The 14,479-nt window shown below is 34.0% G+C and overlaps 1 protein-coding gene across 1 annotated transcript in view; it reads left to right on the forward strand.

Moving 5' to 3' along the window:
• LOC104878192 (putative pentatricopeptide repeat-containing protein At5g40405) overlaps positions 1-14,013 on the forward strand; it is a 29,422-nt gene extending 15,409 nt beyond the window's left edge. The window contains exon 2 of the mRNA XM_010648094.2: positions 13,723-14,013. Coding sequence (XP_010646396.2) covers positions 13,723-14,013 — 291 coding nt within the window. The remainder of the gene's footprint in view (positions 1-13,722) is intronic.
• Positions 14,014-14,479: the final 466 nt, after the last annotated feature.

Genomic DNA, 14,479 nt, shown 5'->3' on the forward strand with positions numbered 1-14,479 from the left:
CTTCCTACTTTGAATTGAAGAAGATAAAATTGGCTAAGAGTGAATTTTTTTTCTTAGCCAAAATAATTGATTTCTAAAGAGAAAATCAAGTTGTTGTTACAAAAAGTTTTTTGTTATCTTGAAAGAATCTAATGATGTATTGTTATTTTGCTTGTTGATTCTTTTATCTTGGAATTTGTTAGACTTATTATATGTTTGTTTGCTTAACATTTCTTTTGGATCTTTTTTATTTTTGTATTTATTTTTATGGATAAGGATGTTTAATTTTAGGTTTATTGCCTTGAACTTTTGGGGACTGCTTCAAGTACTTTCCTTGAACTTCTAAATTTCGTACTTACTAAAGACATATTTCTGCTAGTAGATTCTTGTTTTATACCATAAATGTGAAGGCCTGGGCTTATGATGATTTGACCATTTTAATAGGATTTTCTTTTTAGGTTCCACCAATCTTGTCACAGGCATGAAAACTATGGTTGGATCATTTGTTTACAACTTTGTCTTCTCATTTCTACGTTGGGAAGAACACTTAATCAAATGACTTTAGGCTTGAAATGAATATTTTGATTTGATTAAAAAGTCTCTGCATTGTGCTTGAGATCAATGATATGGTTTTTTTCTTCACATTTTTTTTCTATTTACTTGCATATGATTTTAAACAATGTTAAAAAAAATTGATTCCAACTCTCATCTATCTTAACTCAACCCCTTCAAAGAGTGCATTATTGCATGCACAACAAGTGTTCTTGGTACACATGCATCTTTGAGCAGTAGTTCAAGTTTATCATCCTCTTAAATATTTGAGTAAGGCTTCCACATGGACTAATATTTCCTTTTTTCTTTTTTCTTTTTTCTTTTTTACTTCTAAAAAGGTTGTTTGTAAGGAGGTCTTATATATTCAAATAATTCAATAAAACTTATGGAATGCGTAGGCTAAACAACTTAAAAAGTGAGAGTATATTGAGCTAACAACATCAATGTAAAACCAGTTCAAGAACCCGACTCTCAACTCTCGTTCTTAGCCCCTCTCTCTTTAAAAGCTTCCTTAGAGGTAAGTTCAAAACCCTTATTTTATTTAGTTTCACTCACTATTCTTACAAATTTACTCTTTTTTCTCAACGAATGAAGTCTCTCTGAAAATTTGATTATGAACTCTCTCCGTACTAATCGAGTTTGTGCACAAAATCACAAAAGCATGGAGAACAGTGAAAGCCCATGGCATTGTAAACCCCCATTGTAGGCTATGGGGGGACTCTCCTTTTCCACACTTTTTTGGAGACATTTTCTTAGCTAGCTGTGGGTTTGTTTTTTGGCATCAAAGAGAACAGGTGGCATTTGAGTGGGCTGCAAAGTAGTTAATTTTTTTTTGTGATTTTTGACAGAGAATTTGTTTTAAAGAGAGGACACTTTCAGGGGGAACCATTAGGAGACGATTTTTTACTGGTTGTTTTAGAGGAAAGAGGGGGAAGATTCTCATTTGGGCTGAGGAGGTCTTCTGGGTAGAGGGGGAAGAAGGGGACCACACTAGTTTTATTGATTTCGGAGGGAAAGAATTGAGAGGAGGAAAAAGAAAGGGAGCTAGTTGGGATTTTATTAGGAAGGAAAGGAAAGAGGAAAGCTAGGAAGCTTAGTGGGCTTCAATCAAGAGGTGTTTCTTAGGTATGACTGTTGTGGATTCATTATTCTTCCTCATTACCATATGATTTTTCTTCTTTTCTTGCATTATTTTTGGATTTTTAACTAAGCATGAATATCAGGTTATACATTTAGATTTATTCGATTTCCTAACTATTCATGGGTGTGTTTTTGTTGATTTACCATGCATGATTTTCTCCTTTGCTTATTGATTCCCATTGCTAGACTGATTGTTTTATATTTGATTAACTTTGACCTATTCCGTGATACACATGATCTTATTTTCTACCTGTTAATCTCAGTTAACCTTGTTTCTCATGCAAGTGCATATCGTTCGTCGTTAAGGTACGCTCCCATTCCTTCTGTCTAATTATTCTTTATGCATGATTTGTTTTCATTATTCAATCATTTCTTGGCTTCCATTGATTCCCTGATCAGATGTCATACTTGATTTAGTTTAATTAGCAGAAACCTAATTTTAGGGCTTAGAAGGGTGCTAGAGTTTATCACCATATATTTTCGATAGGTAACTTGACTCTTGGATCCATACTCGGTTTTCAAAAACCCGTCTTTTCCTTTCAGGAGCCACACTTAGGGATTACTTTTTTATTTTATTTTCCCTTTAGAATAAACAAAAATAAGTGGGGATTCCAAATCTTTTCTAAAAATTAGTTTTTTAATGAGTCACACCATTAAGTGAGAATGCACATGAAAAATGTGGGTCCATATGTATTATCTTCCAACTACTACAATTGAAAGTGAAATCTTATTGCTGAGATGGTAGAGAGGTTTTGGAGTTTCAAGTTTGTGTGAAAAACTAGATGTAACTTTTTTGTTTACTACAATACTATCCTTTTTCTCTTCCTATCCATTGCGACAAGGGGTAACTCTTTTATTAGCTTTATTCAACCCACAAGAATTTCTCAATATTCTAATATCTTTGTTGGTTATTGCCTTCAATTGAAATCAAAACTTTGAATCCTAATTTTGAAACTTTACCAAATTGCAAAATGTTTCAATGGATCATGTCCTCTCATTCAATGTCACTAGATCTATCATTTTAATGCATCTAAATCCATTTCTCATGTTGTATAGCTTTCTCCTTTATGGGACAATGAGCACAGTTATCTCCTTGATTACTTTCCTGCCTGGTCATTCAATGGTCTTGAACCGTAGTAGAAAAGAGAGCCCACAGTCTTGGCTCTCAATCCTCTCCTGATGCTTATGTCAAGGCAGATTGCCACTACTTTCCATGTCAAATTTGAGAAAATATCTTCCAAAAGAAGTTTCTCCAAAAATCCCAAAATCCTAGTGAATGCAAAACCTTACATTGGCTAAGCTTAAATTAGCTAGAAACAACAATCATCTTCTTGGAGTTGCCATTAAATTGTTAGGCTATTTTGTATACAAACCATGTTGTCCTTAGTTTGGAACAATTATTATAGTTGCAAGCATGATTGCAAATAGTAGCACCTAAAAATGTTAGCTTTATCCATGTGACTTCAATTCTTTGGTTTTTTTTTACAATTATTATCATATGGAGTCTACTTTGATCTTCAAAGTTTATGAGTGACAAATTATGAATTTGAAAAAAGCTTTATCTAGCCAAATTCATACAATGACATGATGGTTTTAGAATCACATTTCTTCTAGAGCTGAAGACTTTTAGTAGTTATATTTATTTAATCAAAGCAAATAAAAAAAGCTAACAAGAACACATTAAGATGACAAAAATGGGAGAAAGCACAAGTTCCTTGGTTGTGATTTTTGTCTCGTACTATAACTAACTTCCTATGAGTTAAATTTCACCAAGAAAATCAGTGTCATTTTATATCTAAACAAGAGACGAGTTGTACAACAATAGTTATTGGGAATTGTTCTATGGTTGATCATCATCATATATCATAATAAAATGTTTCATATTGATCTTGATCATATCTAATATTTATCCATAGAATTGCAGGTTGAATCCATTGAGCTGCACTAAACTCTAAAGTTGTAGGATGGGGTGTGATGGACAACCATCGAAGTGGTTAATTAGAAGATAACTTCATGGCTAATCTTTCTGTTTGCTTGGCAAGTGGACAAGTTCTATTAGCTAGACTTATTAAGCTATGTTATGTGTTCTTTTTTGTTGCAACTTGAAATAAACCATTGTGCAACATGTTATATAGATCAAAATGGTGCTCCTTGTAGAAGAAAGAGGTTTTCCAAGTATAATCTAGCATAATTGGAATCTTTTCTTTTCTCTGATGCTTGTATTACTGAGCATGTGGAATTTTTTTTCATAATAGCATAAAATATATGTATTTCACTAAGATTTTTTGTTGTAATAGGTTTAGTAACTAGGGTTAGTGTGATGTTGTTGTATGCATTTGGAAAGTGGCATAATTTAATCATTGATCTAATCTGTCTAGATGATTCAGTTAATCTATTTAGAGCCTTAATTTAGAATTCTACCTAGAAGGTATTTTTAAACATCCTGTGTAATCCGGTTATTTGAGCAACTAGGATTATCGGATCAAACGGTGTCTAGCTTGAGATTGCAACTCTCAACTTGATGGTTTGGTTGTTCAAACATGTCTAGTTAGTGTGGGATTCGTGGTAGAGAAGCTGATGGATATTCCCCTATTAATAAAAAAATGGAAGTGTTAGAAAAATCTTTCAGAATTTCTAGTATTTTGTTTTTCGATCAATTTTTATTTGCTACATATTGGTCATTTTTTTGGTAATCATCCTGGGTTATGAGTAGATAACCTCATTATTGTTTTCCATTTAATTAGCTATAAACAACTTCCATGAAAAGAGCCTTATTGGAGAAGGATCCCTTCATTCTACTTAAAAAGCAGAGTTCCTTGACGGCCAGGTACTACCTAAGAAAAAAGAACTTAACAAACTTACGTTCCTTTATCTTTTTTAGATCATGACTAAAAAAAATAGATGTAGTCTCACTCTTTCTCCATGAAGAAGAACAATTTTTGGATGTGATATGGACTGCAACCAGATTGAGGCATCCAAACATCGTAACACTTCTTGGGTATCACGTAGAGCATGGACAAACGTCTTCTTGTATATGACTACGTAAGAATTTTGTCTCTTGATGATGTGCTGCATTGTGAAGTATACATGCCTTTGTCTTAAAGCCTCTAACCTTGGATTGCCCTTAGCATTGCACACGCTTTCAAGTAAGTATTCCATATAGTTTGTTAATAAGTTACTTCTTTATACAATTCCCTTTTTTAGGTACAAAGTTCTCAAGCAAACCATAGAGTAAATCATGTGATATGATAAAACTAGAGAAAAGTGATGCAAATACACTAACATTTCCCACATTTTATGTTTTTGCATGCGATAGATGATTAATAAATATGGAATCCATACTAAATGTTTCTTTGCTTTCAGCTATTTGCACTCTATTTGTTCACCTCCACTTGCTCATTGCAACTTGAAGGCCACTAGCATCTTCCTTGATCAAGAGCTTGCGCCTCATATCTATGACACAAGTTAGTTGTTTTAAGGTCATTTACAAACAACAAAGTTAAACTGAAGGTATGTACTTTCATAAATCAGTTTGCTTGAAATTTTAAAAGTGAAATTTTTTTTTAAAAAAATTAATAATATTCAATGTTCTTTTTTTTATAAAAAAAAGGTTATTTGTGAGGGTGTCATACATATTCAAATAATTCAATAAAACTCACGACACATGTGGGCTCAAGAAAAATGATTATGAATTCTCTTTGCATTAATCGAGCTCATTCACAAAAGCACAAAAGTTTGGAGAGCAATGAAACCCCGTTGTATTGTTTTACATCTACTACAATCGAAGGTGAAATCTTATTAGCCTATGTATGTACTTGTCGATAATTTATAATGCTTTTATACATTAACTATGGATTGTTAGATTCATTTGCCTTATTTTTTAAAGGTTAATAGAGAAATTCTAGAATTTTAGATTTCTATGAAAAATTAGATGTAACTTTTTGTTGTTGGTGGAGGAATTCTATTGGTAAGCTGTGAAACACTCCTACTTGTCATTTGCATTAATCAAAAGCTCTTACACAAAAACAAAAAAGCTTGGAAAACCCATGGTACTATTGTCCAAACAATTGAAGGTGAAATCTTATTAGCTTATTTATATACTTATTGATGATCTATAGTACTATTATATAGCAACTATGGATTATTAGATTTGATTGCTTTATTGCTGAAATGATAGATAGATTATGGAATTTTAGGTATATGTGAAAAATCAGATGCAACTTTTTGTTGAGTATAGTAATGTCCTTTTTGGCTTCCCATCCATTACGATGGGGGTACTTATTTTTTTGGCTTTATTTAGCCTTAAGGGAATTTCTCAATATCCTAATACTGTTTTCTGTTATTTGCTTGCCTCCAATTGGAATTAAAATTTTTTATCCCAATTTTGGAACTCTACCAATTACGAAAGGTTTCAATGGAACCATGCTATTGTTTAGTTTCACCATATCTTACATTTTAATGCATTTAAATCCATTTATGATGTTGTATAGCTTCTCCTATAAGGGACAATGAGTTTGCTTTGTGGTTACCTCCTTCCTAGTCATTCAATGGTCTTCTATTCCAGTAAAAGAGAGCCCACAAATCTTGGCTCTAAGTCCTCCACCAATGTTTACGTCAAGGCAGGTTCTTACTATTTGCAATGTTTGATTTGAGAAAATTTCTTCCAAAAAAAGTTTCTCTAAGAAACCTAGAATCCCAGCAAATGCAAAACTTTACACTATGGCAGAGCTTCAATTAGTTGGGAACAACAATCATCTTCTTGGAGTTAACCTTAAACTATCATGCTATTTTGTAGATGACCATGCTTTTGTTAGTTTTATAACAATTGTTCTTGTTGTAAGCATGATTGCAAACACTAGGATGTAATCCAAACTGCAATAAGTTGTAAGCACTTCTTAGGTATTGTGTAGAGCATGGAGAACATCTCCTTAGTGTGTGATTTACTTAGAAAATTTTCTCTTAATGATGTGCTGCACTGTGAAGCATACGGGCCCCTTTCTTGGAGCCTTCAACTCAACATTGCCCTCAACATTAATTGCTCATACTTTGAAGTAAGCATTGCATATACTTTCGTTATCAAATTCATTTTTTATATAGTTCCTATTTTAGGTGGAATGCACTTTCGTTATCAAGTTCATTTTTTATATGGTTTCATTTTTTAGGTAAAATGCTCCCAAGCAAACTATATTTTGTGTTTTTGCATGCGTCGCATGATTTCACTAGCAAAAATAGCAATAGATATGGATTCCATGATAAATGTTGCTTTCCTTTCAAGAAATCTATATGTTCACCTCTTATTGTCCATAGCGACCTAAAGGCTGCCAACATCTTGGTGAAGAGTTTCCTCCTCATATGTATGACATAGTCTAGTTGTTTTAAGGCTGCTTAGATGCAACACTGTTAAACTAAAGCTAAGTACTCTTAGAGATCAATTTAGTGATTTCATTGAGTAGACATTTTCTTGGATTTTTTAATTTTAATTAAATCTTGCCAACCCTTGAAGAATTCAAAGTGATAAGTTTGAAAAGTAACTGTTTTCTCTTCACAAAATCTTTAAGTTGTAAGTTTTTTTCCATGAGTTAGTTCTGGTGTATATTTGGATAAAAGAAGCTTAAGAAAAGTAAAAACACAAGTGACTCATGTTAAGGGGGGACAAAGAAAAATAAACACTCACCTTTTGACTATAATCTCCAATGCAATAGGCTTCTAAGATGGCTATTGGAAATAGTGGCTACATTGCACTTGAACATGGCTAACCCTGGAATTGATAACAAGAAGAGTGATGTAGATGGCTTTGGAGTGCTGCTTTTAGAGCTACCAACTAAACAAAGGCCATTTGATAGGTATGGTGCTTTTCCTATTTTCTTTATTTTGTTCTTTAATTAACGTTTTCTGATAGGATTTATTTTACCGTTCAAGATCAAGGGAAGAACAATCCCTGGAAATGGACTTCTCTCTAGTTTCATGACAACAATTCTTTGGTCTAGTAGTCATATTAAAAAGAAGTTTAAAAATATAATTAATAATATTATAATCTATATATTATTATGATGTGAAGTTGATTAATCACATTTATAATTTCTACTCTTTAAATGTAGGTTTTATACTAACATCTTAAATGTATCTTATTATCTAATTCTTATTAAATTGGGAGTGAACAAAAATTTTAATTATCTAAATTTTCTTGAGTTTTAATCGTTACTTAATAGTTTATAGGTAAAAAATTCTATGAAAGTGAGAAAGATTTGGAGGGGTTGACAATTGATTGGGCTTTTGATTGACGTTCCCTACAAGGAGAAGGCAATTTATATTTATTTGGGCAATAGTTATTGGTATAATGGTTTAAAAGTTTGAAATTTCAAGAAGATAGAAAAGGGGGTGAGAGTGAGAATTGATTTTGTGGGAAAGAGATTTGATTCCCATAGGAGAAGATGAGTTTCTTAGAACAATTTTTTTCTACAAATGGAAAATAGATTTTGAGTTCACAAAAATACAAAAATCTTTTCTTTTCTTGAAAGAACCTAATGGAGTTATCTTTGAATCAACAAAGAGGTATATATGCTTTCTTTTTTCAATTTTATTTTTTCCTTTTTGGACTCTTGAATTTGAAATGAATTTAGAATAGATATTGTACTTCTTTTTATCAACTTATTTTTGGTTCATAAAATTTTCACTTTGAATTTTCTTAGAATGTGAGATGTGGAGGCATGGCAAGCAGGTCAATCAAGTTATAAGAGAATCTAAGTCATTGACATGAAGGATTTGATTTTCTTAAAAGACCCTAATGGAGTGGAAACTAACTAATGTATTTTATGTTTCTTGTATTGAATTTCTTTTGGATTCTTGATTTTTTCTTTGAATTTTGAATAAGTAATATGTTTTTATTATGACTTTGTCATGAGTTCTTAAAACTTTTATTTTTAAAAACATCAAACAATTAATCATCATAATTTGAATTCATGAAGATTAAACTAATTGAGAATGAACAATTTTTTACCAGCCAAATAATTGATTTTTGAAGAGAGAATCAAGTTGTTATTGCAAAAGGCTTTTGTTTTTTGAAAGAATATGATTGATGTATTGTTATTTCATTTCTTGATTCTTTTATCTTGGAATTCATTTTAATTATTATATGTTTTTTGCTTGAAATTTCTTTTATATCTTTTTTTTTTTTTTTTTTGATAGGTAAGAAGCTTAAATGTCAGGTTTACTGTCTTGAACTTTTAAGGACTTCTACTACTCGCATGACCTCTGTTTTTTAAATATTTATTTAATTAAATATCTAAATGGGGCGAGATAGGACAAGTACCTAAAAAAATTTGTCTCATTGTTGAACCTTTTTTTTTTATTAGAACGAAAAGATGAATTAATTAAAGTGAATAAAGATATGAGAAGAATGAGAAATCCTCCTCATGAAATACAAGTCTGATTAAAAAACCCAAAGAAACCTTTGCTTTACATGGAGAACTATACAAAAGGAACCAAAATACAAGTATAATAACTCCTGAAACTCAACTAGGGACCTCACCACGTAAGCCCACCCTTAGGGTGTAAATACAGAAAGATAATTAAGTTGAATTACACTTAATGGAAATGACTTAAATACTTCAGTACATTAGGCTAAAAAAGAAACATGGAAATGAAGCAAGTCTCTTATCATCTCAAGTGTCTTCCAAGTATCTTAAAAAATCGTAGCTTTCCTCTCTTTCCATACAATCCACAACAAAGTGGGTGTAGACTCTCCATTTTGTCCTAGTAGCACATGTTATTTTATATGTTTTCTTTCATCTCTCATTGCATTATAGTCATCCCATGTTGGTCCATTATCACTCAGTGAATACTATTTTGGAGCCACCTTTAGAGACTCATTGTTGAGGGATTTTTATAGATCCTAATTGTAACCCTAGGTGTACCTTAGTTTAGTTCTCATAGTTACATTTTAGAGTTAGCTTACTTAGTCACTTAGTCTAATTCACTTAGTTACATTTTAGGTTTAACTCACTTAGTTGCATTTTAGGCTTAGCTTACTTAGTTGCGTTTTAGGTTTAGCTCACTTGGTCTAGCTCACTTGATTACATTTTAGGTTTAGCTCAATTAGTTGCATTCTTAGCTTAGCTTACTTAGTTGCATTTTAGGTTTAACTCATTTAATTTGAGTCACTTAGTTGCATTTTAATTTAGCTCACTTAGTTGCATTTCGGGTTTAACATACTTAGTTGCATTTCGGGTTTAAAATACTTAGTTGCATTTTAGGAAAATTCTTAGTTGTGCTTTAGTTTAGGTGCACTTTAGGATAGTTCATCTTAATGCATATTTAGTTCATTCCATTTAGGTGCACTTTAGGAGAGAGTGGTAGCAAAGTTGGTGGAAATAGAGTAGTGTAAGAGTTGGTGGGTTTTAAAGAGAGAAGAGGAGAAAAGAGACTTTTTTGGGAAGTTGTGGGGTTGTTTCCCTAGATGAGGTTTCTAGGTAGGAGGTTTAGAGAAAATTGTGAGCAAAGGAGATTCTCATTTTTTTTTAGATTCGTTGGGGTCACAGAGGAAGTTCAATGGGATTCTCTGTTGGAAAGGGAAAACCAACAGAGAATGAGCATTTTTTCTTGGGCTGGTGAGGTTTGTTGAAAAAGGAGATAAAAAAAAACCAGTAGAAAATGAGGAAGAGGGAATCAAAGGATACAAAGAGGAGACATCAGAGAGGGCGGAGGATATCCTTTTTTTTGTGCTTTTTGATTTTGGGCAAAGGAGAAGGAGAGTAAGGGAGAAGGATAACAACAAGAGAAAGAAGTAGAGGGGAGCTTTCCAGGTATGGATATTTTGAGTTCCTTGTTCATTTTCATTTATCATATTGTTCTTCATTTTTGTTTTATTGTCATTTTATTAGATGTTGTCTTCTGATTTATGTATGGATATACAATTTCGTCTATTATTTATATGGTTTTGTGTGTGAATATGCAGACATCTCTTGCTTCCTTGTCTCTATTATAACCCCATTCTTTGGGTTTTCCATCAATTTCCTTTTAAGTTCATTGAGAAATCATGATATGGGGCTTTGAGGACCTTTTTTTATTTTTATTTTTATTTATTTTATGCATTCTTGTTTGTGATTTGGACACCATTTGAGTGCTCTTCTCCACAAGCTAAAGAATAGCAAAGCAATTATGGATGTTTTGAAAAAACAAGCTAATGGGTCTAAGGAGAAGGTTGCAAAGCAACAACAGGCTATTATGAAACAATTCAGTAGGATTAGTAGCTGGGTTATGTTCATACTATTGTTTTACCAGCTTCTGTGATTCATGACAAGAGATCTTCCATCAGTAATGAGTAGTAGAAATGGCTGTGGAGCATTCAACACTATAATGGCTAGCCCGAGTGGGTTTCATAATGGGTTTTGGGGTTTTGCCACTACTACTGCTACTCGAAGGCTAGAGTTGCAGAACTATTAACTAGCTCAAAGACGATAGTATCTTTTGTGACTCAACGTGCACTTGTGTCCGCAAGCTACAAAGGATATGTTGATATGCCTAATACTTTAATCAAAATTGGAATGGAACATAGTGTTAGTGGAAACTATTTTACTGGACCCCCTTCATAAATAAAGCTCTGAGACAGGGAAAGGAGATCCCATCAGGCTCCATTTCAGAACATGCTCTTCCCTGCACTCGTGGAATAGGAAAGACAATGGCTGCTAGAGAGCTAGTGTAGACCCTCCATTTTGTCATTCTAGCACATGTCCTATTATGTGTTTGTTTGGTACTTTACAACAATCCCCTGGTGGCCCATTTACTCATGTAGCTTATCTTTTATGAGCCATCTTGGATACTCTAATTGAGATATTTATCTAACCCCATTATGACCCTTGGCAACCCTAATTTAGACTTAGGCACTATCCTAAACATCCTAAACACCTTCCAACTTGCACACATTCACCCTAGGTCACTTAGGCACTTTTTTTCAGAATAGATCACTTAGACACTTGTTTAGGTTTGATTTCTTGATTGTTTGGTTCTTTAGGTTTCGGTAAGTGTAAACCCTCAATTTTGTCCCTTTAGCACATGTCTTTAAATTCACTTCCAGTGCTCCATAGTAGTTCCTTGGTGGCCCATTGCTACTCATACTACTTACCTTTTTTTGAGCCACCTTGGAGACTTTGGTTGAAGGGTTTATCCGACTCCACATTATGACCTTGGCAGCCCTAATTTAGACTTAGGCATTTTCCTAAACGCCTTAGGCCCACTTAGGTACACTTTGCCCACTAGGTGCCACCTTAGGCCCACTTAGACACTTCATTGGGCTTAGTTCACTTAGGCACACTTAAGCACTTTTAAACCCACTTTTTATATAACTTGCATGATTGCATGGCCTACATGACTTGTGTGGCTTGTATGGATTTATTTATTATTTTTATTTTATTTTATTTTATTTTATTTTATTTTATTACAAGTTTTCTAAATCATATTTCTTGGCTTTTTGGGCATGAGGAAACGACCGCCATCTATTTGGAAGGAGAATCAACAGAATTTTGAAAAAAAGGAGATTTTGTTTTTAGAGGCATAGCACATATATTATTTCCATGGGGAATCGGTTACAAAAGGAAAAAAATAAGAAAGGAAGTGGGATTTCCTTTTTGGATCAGAGGAGTTTTTTTTTTTAGGGGGATTTTTTTATTGTCTTTGTGGAAAAGCACACGAGAACTGGGAAAGGGGGTGATGGCAGCTAAGACTGTCCAGGTACGCTTCTGGTTACTCTCAGTGTTCTTACCCATATTTGATTTCTCAATTTGGTCGTTTCTGAATTATTCAATGTATTGTTGATTGGTGTGGACAGAAAAGGGCCACAAGTTGTTTTGTTGAGATTGGTTGCTTGCTTGTTTGCCTTGCTTTGATTTTGATTCCTTTATATGTCGTTGATGCCTGCTGAAATATGTGACTTCATGCCTAAATTTGATCAATGCTCTGTTTATGTTTAAATCTTATTCCTTATTATCCCCTTATCCAGCCCATGGATTAACATATGAAATGGAGCTATCAATGTTGATTTATATTTTCTGCTCATCCTTTCTCTGCATTTATGTTTTTTTTTATCTATGTTCTATGTTTCCTTTCTCGTACGATGTTCGAGTCTTTGCGTACTTGGGGCATGTTTCAAGAGGATGTCAAAAGTGCTGGCACAAGGGATGAGGTGTGCAGCAATCCCAGTGTATTCCGGTGTGTTTCTGTGGGTTGACGACGAAGATTGAGTGGCTCTTGAATTCAGTCAAAGTTTCAATTGCAGTAGACATCGATAATAAGCGGTTTATCCGACTCTGTATCTTTCATGTGACGGCTCTAACTCATAGGATACTGGAAAATTTTGGAACCTGCTGATAATTGGCGGAAAAATTAAAGACTGAAGCTCTGCTCAAGCCACTGCCATAGTTTAATGGTGTCTAGTCTTCCGACGGTATATCTATCCCTTACACAACACCGTGGTCTTCAAAACACATTACTTAGCATCACTTGGCTCCACTATTTACGGAATTTGGGAATGATAGCAAAGATGTTTCAGAAGGCATTTTGTTTGAGAAGCCCGACAATTTCTTCAAACAATCCAATTCTCTATTGCACTTAGTGATGTTATTACTGAATTCTGAACCGTGATTGATTTGTTAATGGGATTTTAAGGATTCGAATGTGGCGGAGGAGTTTTGCAATTGTTTATCACAGAATCGCCAGGGCCTCTATTTATTGTCTTTGAGCGAATCGGGGGTTGGATTTGAGAAGAAAACAGAAGAGGGTGATTGAGCGGGGAATTAGTGATGAGTGGTTCATCCAACTTCGCATTTTTCGTGTGATAGTTTCAGTTCACAGAACAGTCAAGGATTGAAGTTATAATGAAGCCTCTGTCACAACTCTCAGAACCCAACCTCCTTCATCTTCAACTCTTTGATCAGAGCCCACTCCAAAAGTTCAGCCCCTCATCAAAGCTTTCACTTCTATAGCAGAATTCTTCATTATGCTGGCTATCTGGCCTCTAATAACTACACTTTCACATTCTTGGTTCGTACCTCTGCTCAGCTATTAGCACACAAGACTGGTTCATCTGTACATGGTGCCGTTCTGAAATATGGGTTTGAGCATGACTCACATGTTCAAAGTGGTTCAATTTACATGTACGCAGGATTGGGTGGCTTAGCTGCTTGCTATTGGATGTTCTCATCAATTCGTGAGCCAGATTTGCTGTGTCAGATTGCAATGATCAGTGCATGTGTCAAGATGAGAGATTTTACTTTTGCTCGGAAGTTGTTTGATAAAAGGCCCTACAAGGGCCCTATTGCATGGAATGTAATGATTTTGGGATATGTGTAATGCGGGCAGTCAAGAAAGACGTTGAGTTTATTCAATTCAATGAAAAGGCAAGGCATCGTCTTAGAGGGATGAGTTTCTGAGATATCCATTCGACTCAGAGGCTTCATGTCCTATAATGCCAAAGCATTTCCTCTTATTTATATATTGGATGCGGCCAATTTTCTTATGAAGACAGGGTCATTACATAGCTGGCATCCTCATGCCATGACATTCCAAATGTTTCTTGAAAAATCAAGTGAGTGCTTCTTTGGCTACATATATCTCCTTGACTGGCAAAAGTCATCTACCGAGGATATGGTTTCTCTCAGAGAAAATAAACTTGCTTGGAATTTACTTATAGAAGTTATTCTTAAAAACATGAGCTTGAATCAGGGAAGATCTTATCTTCACTTGCAACATTTAGAATACTTCAACAACCCATCTATAGTCTTCCTGACCTAATCTCAATGATAGCTCAGACTAAAGT

Source organism: Vitis vinifera, chromosome 1 (assembly GCF_030704535.1).
Source record: "Vitis vinifera cultivar Pinot Noir 40024 chromosome 1, ASM3070453v1".
In the NCBI taxonomy this organism is placed as follows: Eukaryota; Viridiplantae; Streptophyta; class Magnoliopsida; order Vitales; family Vitaceae; genus Vitis; species Vitis vinifera.